Raw genomic sequence first — 12,411 nt, forward strand, 5'->3', positions numbered from 1 at the left:
TTTCGCCATTTTTGCGATTTTTCGCCATTTTTGCGATTTTTCGCCATTTTTGCGATTTTTCGCCATTTTTGCGATTTTTCACCATTTTTGCTATTTTTCACCATTTTTGCTATTTTTCACCATTTTTGCTATTTTGTTCACCACTTTATTCTTTTTCGTACCAGACTTTTCCCCTTTTTTTCGTTACATCACATTTTTTTTTTTGCGTGTAGCCTACCCCCCCTATTGTGGTCCTTCCACTTCGTGTTTTCGTTCCATTTTTGTACCAGCCTTTTCCCCTTTTTTTCGTTCCATCACATTTTTTTTCGCGTGTATAGCCTACCCACCATTGTGGTCATTCCACTTGATTTTTTCGTCCCACTTTCGCCAAATCTAGCCCATTATTCTATTATCGCGGGCTATTTTCCCTTTGCTTCTCATCTCCCCTTTTTGTTTTTTTCACAAAACTCCCGTCTGTTCTACAGGAGTATTTCGCGTGTTCGCGTCCACCATTTTGTATGCTCATTTTCACACCACTTTACCTTTTTTTTTTTTTTTTTTTTTTTTTTTTTGAGCTTGCATCTTTTCCTTGATTACTTTGCATTTCCCGTCCACCGAGAGAGTTGCCGAGCCTCAGTATAGCAAACAACTCTCCGACAGAGTGACATATAGGGTGCCCCCTACAAGTCATTTGCACGACTTGTGTAGTGTATACGTATGTACATTTATTTTTTCCACGTGAAGCCGAGATATACGCGGTGAACACGGGGAAGCGCAGTTTAGTTACATCGTCATTTAGGTGCAGTGCGATACCTTGCATTGTACTACGCGCGCAGTAGTTGTCTGGCCTTGTCCAGGTAGTAGAATTTCTCTCGAATAAAAGAGAAAAAAAGGGGAGGTAGATACGAATTCGAACGAACGTATATAGACAGTCAGAAGAGGCTACGGGCCGTTACTCCGAAGAAAATCTCCACATTGAAATAAAAAAAAAAAAATAAATTAAAAAAAAATGGACGCCTTCTACATATACGCTGAAAGCGGCAAGAAGTTGGTGGAACAGATTTTCGCAAATGACATAAATACAGAGGCGACTCATGAAGGAATTAAACGTATAGTATTGGGCAGCAGTTCAATCGACAGTTCGAGTCACGTCGTAGTGAGCAGTAGTAATGATGAAAGTATAATCAGAAAGGCTTGTGAAGGTAGATTTATATTCCTCACTAAAAATGATGCTCTGTATTTCGTAATTCTAAAGAGAGATGAAAACAATCCTGTGATGACAATAGAAGTTATTCGAGATATCATGGAACTTTTTAAAAAATATTTTAAGATAGAAAAGCTGAGCGAAAATTTAATAACGAATAATTATTCTGTTGTTACTTTTCTGATTAATGAAATATTAGCACAAGGAGGAAAGCCAAATGTGTTTGTGGACGAAATTTTGAAAAATTTGGTTGAGAGTGGCTCTGGATTTCTTAATGAGACATTGAAATATACACCTGTTGCGAATAATCTATGCAACTTACTTTCATTGAAGAAAAATGTTACAGGGGGGAATATGTCGAACGGTGGGAATATTAATTACACTTACAGTAACGGGACTGCAATGCACTACCAGGATAGCCAGAATGTCTTTTGGAGAGCAAATAATGTTTGTCATTTGCACAATCAGATGTATGTGGAAATCAGGGAGAGTGTGAATTGCGTGTTAACTAAGAAGAACAGGATAATTCACTTTGCTATTCAAGGAAACGTTATTGTGCATTGTTCCATTAATGGGTCGCCACTAATTAAAATGTCTTTTAACAGAAAAATAAAACTTCATTTGACCCACCTACATTACACTGCCAATTACAATATGCTAGTTCGAAAGAAATTATTTCATCAGAACGCAGAGAAAAACGCTTTATATTTCGTCCCCTTAAATGAGCGCTATATCGTTATGCAGTACCTTTATTATTTCCCCTTGAGACATAATAGAAAGAGAGTGCAGTCAAGAAGCGTAAGCAGTTCCGTATCCACCGCGCCGGAGTTAACGAATGTGTTGAATTTAACAAATAGCAACTGCATTCATAGTGCTCCAACCACAGTGGATGATAAAGTGCAGGGGGGAAACCACCATGTGGAAAAGAAAAGCGATGAAGTCAGTGAAGGGAATGATAAAAGGGAAGAAGAAATGCGAAATGAAAAGAAGGGATGTGAAGACAATGATAAAAGGGAAGACGAACTTCAAAATGAAAAAAGAGAACTTTCCCCTGCGGAATCTCGCTTCAAGAAATACATGGAAGAAATCAAGAGATCAGTTCCCGAAGAACCGTTACATAGCAGTAGTAATAATGTTGTGAAATTTTCACCTACAGGCGAAGGAATACTTAACGCGGAGAAGAAAAATGTAAATGCCCAGATGAGTACCGAGAATAAAGAGACCGTGGAAATTATAGATACGCTACCCAGTATAGAGAATAATGAGCAGTACCTATTACCCATAAAAGTGAAGGGAGTTGTTAACTATATACCAAACGAGTATAAGTACACCATAAAAGTGCAGCTCATCTTGAATGATATATACACAGGCAGTGCTAGTGATAAGAACATGCGAATAAATGGATATGAGAACATCTCTGTAAGAATTCCAGTGTATAATTTCATAAAGTATGTAAATATACTTTGTACAGTAGGAAATATAGGATATAATGAAAACTACAATTGTGTAATTTGGTGTATCGACAGAGTGACAAATTCTCAGATTGACTTATCAGCTGAGTTAACCTTATTCATACAACCAAATCCAGATGGATTATTCCGTAGCCATCAATATTATTATGAAAAATTTATAAGATGCAATAATGACGAGCACATCAATGGTCTACCTGATACATCCAGAGGGAATGGCATTTCAAATTGCTGCTACCATGGTGCCACTGCTAGAGATTGTAAGATCATGAGAAGAACAGAGAATTCAAATAATATTCGTGGCCCAGTACGCATTTTCCCGAACCGTTTATCTAACTGGTACAATATAGAGGCTTGCGCCTACCCCGACTTCACCTTCCCTGTATATGTTTCCTTCACCGTTACGGGAATTACGGCATCGGGAAAACGTGTAGAAGGAATCGAGCTGAAGAGACCCAGAAATACATGCCTGCATACGGTGTACAGATATAGTACAACTTACAGCCATGTAGAGTTCAGAATATAGGTGTGTCTGTAGAAGTATGGATATTCCTGGTGGTGTGCAGCATATGGAAACGAAGTACAGCAAACGAAGAAAAATGGACTGTATAAACAATGCGCACCACACGCAGTTGCAGAAAAATCAAACGTGTGCGTAAAAAAAAAAAAAAAAAAAAAAAAAAAAAAAAGAGAAAAGACACCTATTTAGACGTGGACACATATAGAGTACACAGATAGGGGAAGTGCACAACATGTGAATGGATGAAGTATCCTTTCAGTCCTTTTGCTTACTCTTCACATGAACCCTGTGAACATCTCACATGTTCTTCCCTTTCGCCAAGATTTTCGACTCTGTTATAAATAAGGAATCAGGTTGGAGAATGACAATAGGGGAAAAAATAACAACGCATGTGTGTATATTTCTAATACCATGATGAATAATTACACAAATAAAATATGACACAGCTCATTGGGATGAAAAGTGTACAACTAGCCATGTTAGAGAGTGTACCGAGCTTTATAGAATTTTCAAGATCCAGGGTGTCGTCAACTCTGCACAAGGGAGTGAGAAAAAAAGACAAGAAAATGACCATTGGGTGGGGAGATAAGAACGCTGATGAGCGCATAATTATTCGTTATGCATTCGTGTGGTTACGTTTTTTTTTTTTTTTTTTTTTTTTTTTTTTTTTTCTTATTACCTGCACATATTTTTATGGAAGTCTACGTTTTTGTACAGGTTGATAATTTCCAAAAACTCTAAAGACTATAGAACAAATGGCGAAATGACAAGTGATGATATTGTGCAAATGTTTAAATTATCATTTTCATACTTAAGTGTTGTTAAGCAGTTAAGTTACCTTGTAGGATCTGCTGATGTTTCCGTTTTCTCTCTGTCATTTTAGGGGGGGTGGGGGGATGTAAAAAAAGAAAATGAATGTGGTAGAGGTTGTGCATGACAAAGGTGTGATCGATGTGTATTTATATTTCCTTCTTCCAGTGAAGAAGTGGTTTTGGGTTGTTCAACTGTTCTTCCTTTTTAATGTTTTTGTTCTGTTGGCTTTTTGCTTATTCAGCTATTGATATATATTTTTTGGTAAAATCTTCTTTTTTTTTTTTTTTTTACGTTTTTCTGAGTTATCCGCATGAGGATCTCTATAACTGTCTTTAAATTTTTGATATATTGCAACATGTCTTCATTGGAATGAAATTCAACTTTATCCTGCAGGAAGTCATCGCATGGGTGGAGAAGTAGTGCACATAAGAAATGCCTCATGTGTGTGCACAGATAACTGTTTGTCCATTGCTCTTTGCCATGCTTAATATGCTGGCTGACGTTATTATTGAATTTATCGAAAAAAAAAAAAAAAAAAAAATTGTTTTACTTCCATATTAATGGAGTGAAAATAATTATTTTGTTTCTCTAAGAATTTTTTTATTTTGTCCAGCTTGATGTTAATGTCTTCCAGTTCCTTTTCGCTACGAGGTTTACGGAAAAATGCTTTTGAACATGTTCCACTTATCAGGGGTGGGGGGAAGGACAACTACGTTCATCATTTTGTAGATGTAGAAATATATACCTTGCAAAGACGAGCTTGTACATGTCATACATGTCATCCGATATTTTCTCCTTTTCCTATTTTGTGAAGTAGAAAGGGAGCACCACGGGGGATTAATCACGATTGAGCATATTGACAACGCAAAGGTGTGCGAATATGTATAACATCAGAGCGAAAAAAAAAAAAAAAAACAGTAGATGTTGCCATTCGCTTGCACATTGTCCATTTTAACATTTAAAATTTTGTTCTTCATTATATTCTTGTCCTCCGAAAAGGTATTTATGATGTCGTTGTTGAGATGTATGTATTCCTTAATGGCATCCTAGAGTTTGTGCAAAAATATGGGAAATGCATGAACGAAAAATGGAGGAAAAATCGGCTCCACTCTGGTAAAATGTGGTGTAGAGAATAACGGGGGAGTAGTCTTTGGAGGAATGACCCAAGAATGCCTAAGCACATTGGGCTGTGCTTTACTTCGAGCTTCTTCTGCGATGATTCCTCTTCCTTTCGAAGCAAATTTTTTTTATTTTCAATGTCTTGAAATTTTTGATTTATATCATAAATATCTGTAACCCCCTGTTGTTGCACAATGGGGGGTAGGGTGGAGAAGGGAGAAAAAAAAAATTACATTCGTAACTTCGACTGAAATAATTGCGGTGCTTTTCCCTTTACGACAGTACTTAGCGCATGTGTTTGTATTTCCCTCTAAATATACATATTTGTCTACACAAATACTTTTTCATTTTCCCCCCTTTTTTTTTTTTTTTTTTTTTTTTTTTTTCCTCCCCTTACGGTTGCCTCCCTCAGCTTCGATATGGTGGCATATATGTTGCTTGCATTTTCGAAGATGTTGGATGCACTGAGTTTTAAGTAATTGTTGTGTAGCAAGTAGTAGATTAGGAGCTTCTTGAATTTTTTTTTTTCTTCCACCATCAGGGCTATGTCTGCGTTGTGCAGTTTGTTGTTTTTGTATTCACTGATCATTTCCCTGTGAGGTGGTAGATAGAACATGTTATGTGGTTAGTGGTAGGTAGAACATGTCATGTGGTTATTGGTAGGTAGAACATGTCATGTGGTTATTGGTAGGTAGAACATGTTATATGGTTAGTGGTAGGTAGAAATGTTATATGGTTAGTGGTAGGTAGAAATGTTATGTGGTTAGTGGTAGGTAGAACATGTCATGTGGTTAGTGGTAGGGTGGTGTGAGGAGGAAACAAGGAGTTCACATCATGGAATCGGGAATTATGCACAGACAAGCACAGATGAAGAAGTAGAAACGACGATGAGGGACAGTTGTGCATGCATTTTCTTATGATCGTACCTCCTTATCCTCAGTATATTGCTGTGCTCCTTGTTGACATTCATATATTTGAGGATTTCGTCATTTTTATTTTTCGCCTTCATGATTTCCTACAAGGGCGGGGTATTGGGGTAACAATGAGTGAAGGCATGTCCTGCATTTACTCACATCTTCTTATCTGTGGGGCTCCCTCAGATCATTTGATGAAGCCCATGTGGCTATTCCTGTGCATGTTTACAACTCCCATTATGTGAGGTGCAGACAGGAGGATAAGATGTGTGCCTCACCATTTTTTTCTCATCGATGGATTTTTTTAAACTTTTATTTTCCGAAGTTATTTTTCTGTTATGATAGATGAGAGGAGATAATGCAAAAATCGATGGCGATGGTAAACATGTATACATGCCTATGACAGTGCCATCATGGTGATGCCCATAAGGGATATGTCATTTTTTCTTTTTGCCGCTTTTCTAATGGCATTACTGAATCGCATTGTGCAGTTGTCGTTCGTTATTTTTAAGGCTCGTGACTGTTCTTTCCAGGGAATTTAAGTAGAAGTACAACATTTTCTTTTCCTTCTGTTATTTTGGGTAAAATTCCATTTCATGAAATGGGAAAATTGGCGTTGTCCGTTGTTGACTGTTTGGGTGCTTCCGGGGACAGACGCCTTTTCCCCATATGGTTTGCCCGGTCAGTTGTCATATTGTTTGTCTGGTCATTTGTCATATGGTTTGCTAGCCGATTGGATAACTTGCACCTTTGTTGATCATTTCCCTCCCCCTGAGCTACTTACCTTGAGGCGTTGCAACATAATTTGATATGTGTACTTGGAATGCTTGAGATTTTCAAATTTGTTTAATATCTCTTCATTCTTCGTCTTGAGGTCTTCGTGTTCCTTTTTTTTTTTTTTTTTTTTTTTCATAAATGAGTTGTGTGGACAATTAGGTAAGTGTGTAATGCTTAGTCAGTAATTTGCCTATAATGAAAATGCCTATCCACGCAACTGTGTGAGCACATGTAGAGGGACATTTCCCCCCTTTACATTTTCTCCACGTTGGACCCTTTCTATGTGAGGGGAATATGGAGCTACCGAGGGGGGTGTAGTAGCGACTCTCCTTTTATTACAATTTTTTGTTGCACGAGAGAAATTTTATTGAGTTTTAGCTCTCGATTGAGGAGATCCAGATTTTTCTGCACCAAGATGGAATGAGAGATAGGATGGAAGATCAATCGTATGTTTTCTCACTTGGAGTGCCTCTCTGTCGGTTCGTTGGGTTCTGGCATTTTACATTTTTTGAGGGATACTTGTGCCTTCCATTTCTAGCCTCACCTTGGTGTTTTCATATTTATTAAATGTAGTCTCCTTTTTTTCTTTGATAAAGTTAAATTTCTTCTTTACTGAATATACAATATCCTCTGTATTTTCGTTCAGTTTTTCATTGTCTTTCTATATTGGTGTTTGTCGAGGGGGTGTTTTTTTTGAAGTAGGTACATTTGGGTGGCAGTTAGAGCCTTCGTGTGTGTTTTCTTCTCACATGTGTAGCAACTTTTTATTTTTCTCGTACCTTGTAGAATGGCACCAAGTCCTTTAGGTTGCTCAGCTTGTCGTCCTTTTGGTTTTTCATTTTCCACTTTCGTAGATGCGCGGGAGGTTCTGTCTGTGGCTTCTTCTATTTTGTTTTCTCCTAGCTGTTTGCCCCAACTTTTACGCAAATTTATACGCAAATTTATACGCTAATTCTTTTGCCAATTTTTATATAATTTCTTTTTCTTCTTATCTCAATATGCTTTGAGTTGCCAAAAGTTGAGGTAAAAAAGCGGAGAAAATAAATCCCGCCAAGTGCGTTCTGTTAACTTTGCTTGTGCCAGCACTCACTGATCGGTGGGCTACGCATGCACAAATGTATACTTCCCTTCGGGGGTGTAAAAATCTTTTCCCCTATTATGTACCCTGTGTTCAATTCGTGTGGCATGCGTTAAATTGCTACTTCTTCAATTATTTTTCGTTGAGAACGTTCAAGGGAAGAGAAAGGGAGCATGGTAAAAATATGTAGATAGAGCTAAAAAGACACAAAGGAGGAGAAAAAAAAAAAAAAAAATTAGGCAATATACTGTGTTATCGCACAAAAAGGGAATTTTTTTTTTTTTTTTTTTTATGTACACATTTTTGCAACTCGTACTTGAGTAACCATTAAACGTAAATGAGTTTACAATTACGACGTTTCGGATTACGAGGAAGCTTGCTTGTAATGTCTTTAGAAGAGCAAGTGTGTCGGTTTGAAGGGATTGAGGAGATTTCCGCATACACACATATTTCTTGGTGACACTTTTCGAGGACTGCGGTGAAGACACGGCAATAAGCATACGGGCAGTACATGCGTATTGTACCGGCGTGCACAGCGCTCCTAAAAAAGGCAAGATTAATATAATCTGTGCCAGAAGGGTGGCTTTTTTAAATTCGCAAAAGGTGGGTAGACAATATACCCATGTCATACTTTATATAAATTTTATTCATTTTTCTTAAAAAAAGTACCAAAAATTATTTTTTTTTTTTCAGAGTTATAAAAAAGGGAGATGTGATTAGACGAATGAGTGAAGGAGCACACGCATAGTTTTATCAAAGTGCGTGGGAAAAGAAATTAAAAAAAAAAAAAGGGGGATGAGGTGGAAATGTACACATATAGGGAGATATAGAAAGCTACTAAATGGACAGAAAAATATGAAAACAAAAGTTTTTTTTTTTTTTTTTCTCCCTCTTTTTATTAAATTATGACATATAATCTTTTTGATGAGTGGATCCTTGAAAGACGCTTATGTGGCGTTTTCACTATGCGGTTTCAATATCCACGTGGTTTACACACATGGTGCATCGTTTCTTACTTCTTTTGTAGGGGCAGGTTAACTCTTCCCCCTTTCGGAAGAGCGTTCCCCATTTATCACAAGTCTCTAATATATAATAAGAGAAGGTACACGTAGGAGCGTGTATAGCGTATTCCCAATTTGTGGCTATTTTTATTAAATTTTTTCGTGGGGTGTCAGGATGGAGTAGACAAAACGGTACCGATGACATTGACTTGGGATATGCCGCCATCGGGATGGAGCGATATTTTAAAATGAGTGGCTGTCCTCTCCTGAACGGTGAAGTTATATTCGAGCAGATTAAAATTGTAAAAAGTTTTCTTGTGATCATTGGCCAATTTACATGGAGGCAGTTGCAGCCAGTCTATTTTTTTCTTTTCCATTTTTTCGTCTTCCTCAAAAATACGTTTCTGTTCCAGTAAGTCCAAAGTGAGCAAATCCACACAGTCCAGTAGATAGATTTGAATATATTCTGGATGATCATATTTGTAATTTCCAATGTCGAAGGTGAAATTTTCGATGACGCCTCGAACACCGAACTTAAAAATGGAAACATTTTTAATTGAGTTGTAGGTAAGTGTGCGTAGAATAATTGGTGGTCTATTGAACAACCTCTTTGTTGAAAAACCGTCGGTTTTATATGAATCGATCATATTTTTTGGATGCCCTTTCTGTATATCATCACAATGGTAGTATATTAAAGTACATCCATTTTCTGGTTTATTTAGGAAAATTTTTTGCTTGGATAAAATGGTATGTTTCTTAAATAGGGTGACAAATTCACCATAAAATTTTATTTTATTTATACCACCATCTGGATATAAATTAATGCGTATGTGTGTCCATGGTTTTATCAAGGATATATCATTCACTTTAAAATAATATATTTTTTTTTTTTGAAACGTTTTGAGGAAATCTACACAATCTGCTTGTAGTAATTCAACCCAGGGAGTATTTTGATTTTCCAAAATGTCTGATATGGATTTATCAATTCTGTAGGATTCTAAAAAATTGTAGCTTTTTCTTTTTGCAACTTTATATTCCCTTTGTTCTGGTGCTTCTTCTTTATGTTCCGTTTCGTTCATTATATATTCTTCCTCTTTTACAATTTCGTCAATACAAGAATTTTCGACCACCTCTATTGACAAATGCGGGCATATATCTTCCTCCATATTTTCGAAATTTATTTCTATTCCGTATATAACACTTGGATACTTTAACTTCAATATAAGCCACTCGTGTCCTACATCCCTCCTTCTTCTAGTCACCCATCCAACCTTGTCCTCAATCATTATGTTTTCCGACTTGCTTATGGACTCATCCGTTACGAACAGAACCTTTGAACCGAAATGCTTAGACAAAATATTGTTAAAATTAAAGAAATGTACTTGTTCTTTCGTTTCAATTTCTTTCGATGGAATTTTCATATTTTTACTCACAACCCAGCTTAAGATATTGTTAAAAAGATTAAAAATTTTTCTTTTCTTGTTTTTTTTCAAATTATAATTTGACTCATTATACGCTCCTTTTTCAACACATACTTGGTCTTCACCTCCCCCTGTTGGTTCTTCCTCTCTGGTGATTTCACATGGTCCTATTTCTTCCAACTTTCTTTTCTTTGTGCTTTTTGCACATTTCTCTTCATTTGAGCTACACAGAGTTTTGCCTTCCTCCTCGGTCGTCTCTTCCTGGCTGTTCATCATTGTGTGTTTTGGTCTTTTTCCCTTCCGAAGGCTTTTGCATGAATGCTGTGTGGCTGCTCTGTTTTTTTGGTCTCCTAGGGGATTTGCTCTTATTGCGGTTCACCTGGGCGATTCCTAGTGTTCGCTATCTACGTGCATATGGGCTTATAAGTAAATACGCCTACACGTGTGTATTCCATTTAGTGCGATAAAGGGGGTAGGTCTGACTCATGTATATACATTGCACGACCGCGGTAGGGGAGTATGCGAGTGCACATTTGGGTTGCGTGTATTATATGTTCGTCCTTCAACGTGGAAGAAACGGTCCGCGCGTTTTTTTTTTTTTTTTTTTTTTTTTTTTTTTTTTGCATATGATGCGGAGGAAGCTGCACGGTTAGGTGCACATCATGTGTGTTTCACATAACGTTAAATAGGGGAATTATTTTTCTTTATTTTTCCATACCATTAAGATAATTATCCACTTGGGTAGAGAACTGTGTATTTTTATTCTTCCCGTTTTGGAGGAATTCCTCGCACTGTTATAGATCCTATGCCGCTTCTCACAAATGTGCGATATGGCGAATAAAGTGATAACGTGTTGACGCAAAAAAAAGGCGTTCTCACATTTGGAATAACGATATGGAGCCCCATGAATGTCGCTACTGTTTTGATAACATGGGGATAATAGGGAGGGAGGGCGAAAAAAAAAACTTGTGTTACTTTCCCCTTTTAACCATGGTTGGGGATGATAAATGAACGAGGCGGCGTGGTGACACTCCGAAGTAACCACTATGGAGTATTAAATTGAAGGAAGTTTATTTGAATAATATATATATACTTTGAAGTATCCGTTTTGGAAAAGTGCGCACGACAGCAGGTGCAGCTGCGCGTGGAACATGTGGTTAATGGTCAGTGGTTACTGGACATTCCTACTCTCCCTCAATACCATTAACTGAGCGTATTTTCACAAACACAAATAGGTGGAGCACACACAGAAATGTAGCTAGTTATAAAATTCAACCTTTTTCTTAGAACATATAACAGCTTCCAAGGTATAATTTGCATTCACGGGGAGGGGAGAAATATCGTTTGGCGACTATGTCGCGAAGTTTGCATTCGTGTAGGATTGACGGGTATGCAATACGTGTATGAGATTTTTTCAACGTTCCTCAAATGTTTTCCCACCTCTTTTTCGTGTTACAGATTTGTGGGGAATAAAAACCTACTTAAAATTTTTTTTTTTTTGCTAATCATATGTAGAGCGTCTTCACCATATGTTACGCTTACGAACGTATGCATATTACATTTTGAAAATGCTACTTTGTGTTGTGCCTATATAAAAAAAAAAATTTCTCCAGTTTTGCTGTGTTAGTAATTCATGCAAATGTTAAAATAGGCTCCTTTTATAGCGGCCTTATTTATCTTTTTTTTTTTTTTTTTTTTTTTTTTTCCCCTTTTCCCACACATGTGTGCCACATTGCAATGAATTGGGCAATAAGAAAATAGAAGAAGTGAAAAAATTATTTTGGTGACAAAAAGGTGTCCTCTTGTGGGGGCGGACACAAATGGGGAAATGAAAATTAAAAAGGAAACGATCGCTTATTTCAAATTGTAAGAAAAGAAGCTCCATTTTGAAGCAAAAATTATCAAGCTTAAAAAGGGGTAAAAAATAAAATAAAATAATGATAAATAAAATAATACGATAATTTTTAGCCATACTTAAATGTCTACAATTGGCGAACAGAATTTTCAAAAGGCATATGTGCTAACAGAAGGTGAAATAAGCCCACACAGCATGCTACAATAATAGGGAAGAAAGGGGGAGGGGAAAGAATTTCATGGGAGGAGTTACTCTGTCCAT

The 12,411-nt window shown here is 37.0% G+C and overlaps 3 protein-coding genes across 3 annotated transcripts; 1 reads left to right on the forward strand and 2 right to left on the reverse strand.

Annotated features, from left to right (window-relative positions):
* Positions 1 to 988: 988 nt before the first annotated feature.
* PKNH_1241600 (AP-3 complex subunit mu, putative) lies at positions 989 to 3,178 on the forward strand (the record flags this gene model as incomplete). The annotated part of the gene is made up of 1 exon (XM_002260430.1): positions 989 to 3,178. The coding sequence occupies one exon, from the start codon at positions 989 to 991 to the stop codon at positions 3,176 to 3,178; it is 2,190 nt and encodes a 729-aa protein (XP_002260466.1).
* Positions 3,179 to 3,469: 291 nt separating this feature from the next.
* PKNH_1241700 (protein SOC3, putative) lies at positions 3,470 to 7,634 on the reverse strand (the record flags this gene model as incomplete). The annotated part of the gene is made up of 17 exons (XM_002260431.2): positions 3,470 to 3,504; positions 3,665 to 3,705; positions 3,852 to 3,916; positions 4,011 to 4,043; positions 4,277 to 4,372; positions 4,536 to 4,629; positions 4,731 to 4,786; positions 4,942 to 5,031; positions 5,184 to 5,285; positions 5,502 to 5,697; positions 6,031 to 6,119; positions 6,297 to 6,351; positions 6,493 to 6,587; positions 6,803 to 6,904; positions 7,135 to 7,200; positions 7,340 to 7,456; positions 7,575 to 7,634. 17 exons carry the CDS (start codon positions 7,632 to 7,634, stop codon positions 3,470 to 3,472), a joined length of 1,392 nt encoding a protein of 463 aa, XP_002260467.2.
* A 1,410-nt stretch (positions 7,635 to 9,044) lies between these two features.
* On the reverse strand, positions 9,045 to 10,571 carry PKNH_1241800 (allantoicase, putative; the record flags this gene model as incomplete). Its single annotated transcript, XM_002260432.1, has 1 exon — positions 9,045 to 10,571. The coding sequence occupies one exon, from the start codon at positions 10,569 to 10,571 to the stop codon at positions 9,045 to 9,047; it is 1,527 nt and encodes a 508-aa protein (XP_002260468.1).
* Between the last annotated feature and the right edge of the window lie 1,840 nt (positions 10,572 to 12,411).

Source organism: Plasmodium knowlesi (assembly GCF_000006355.2).
Source record: "Plasmodium knowlesi strain H genome assembly, chromosome: 12".
Classification (NCBI taxonomy): domain Eukaryota; phylum Apicomplexa; class Aconoidasida; order Haemosporida; family Plasmodiidae; genus Plasmodium; species Plasmodium knowlesi.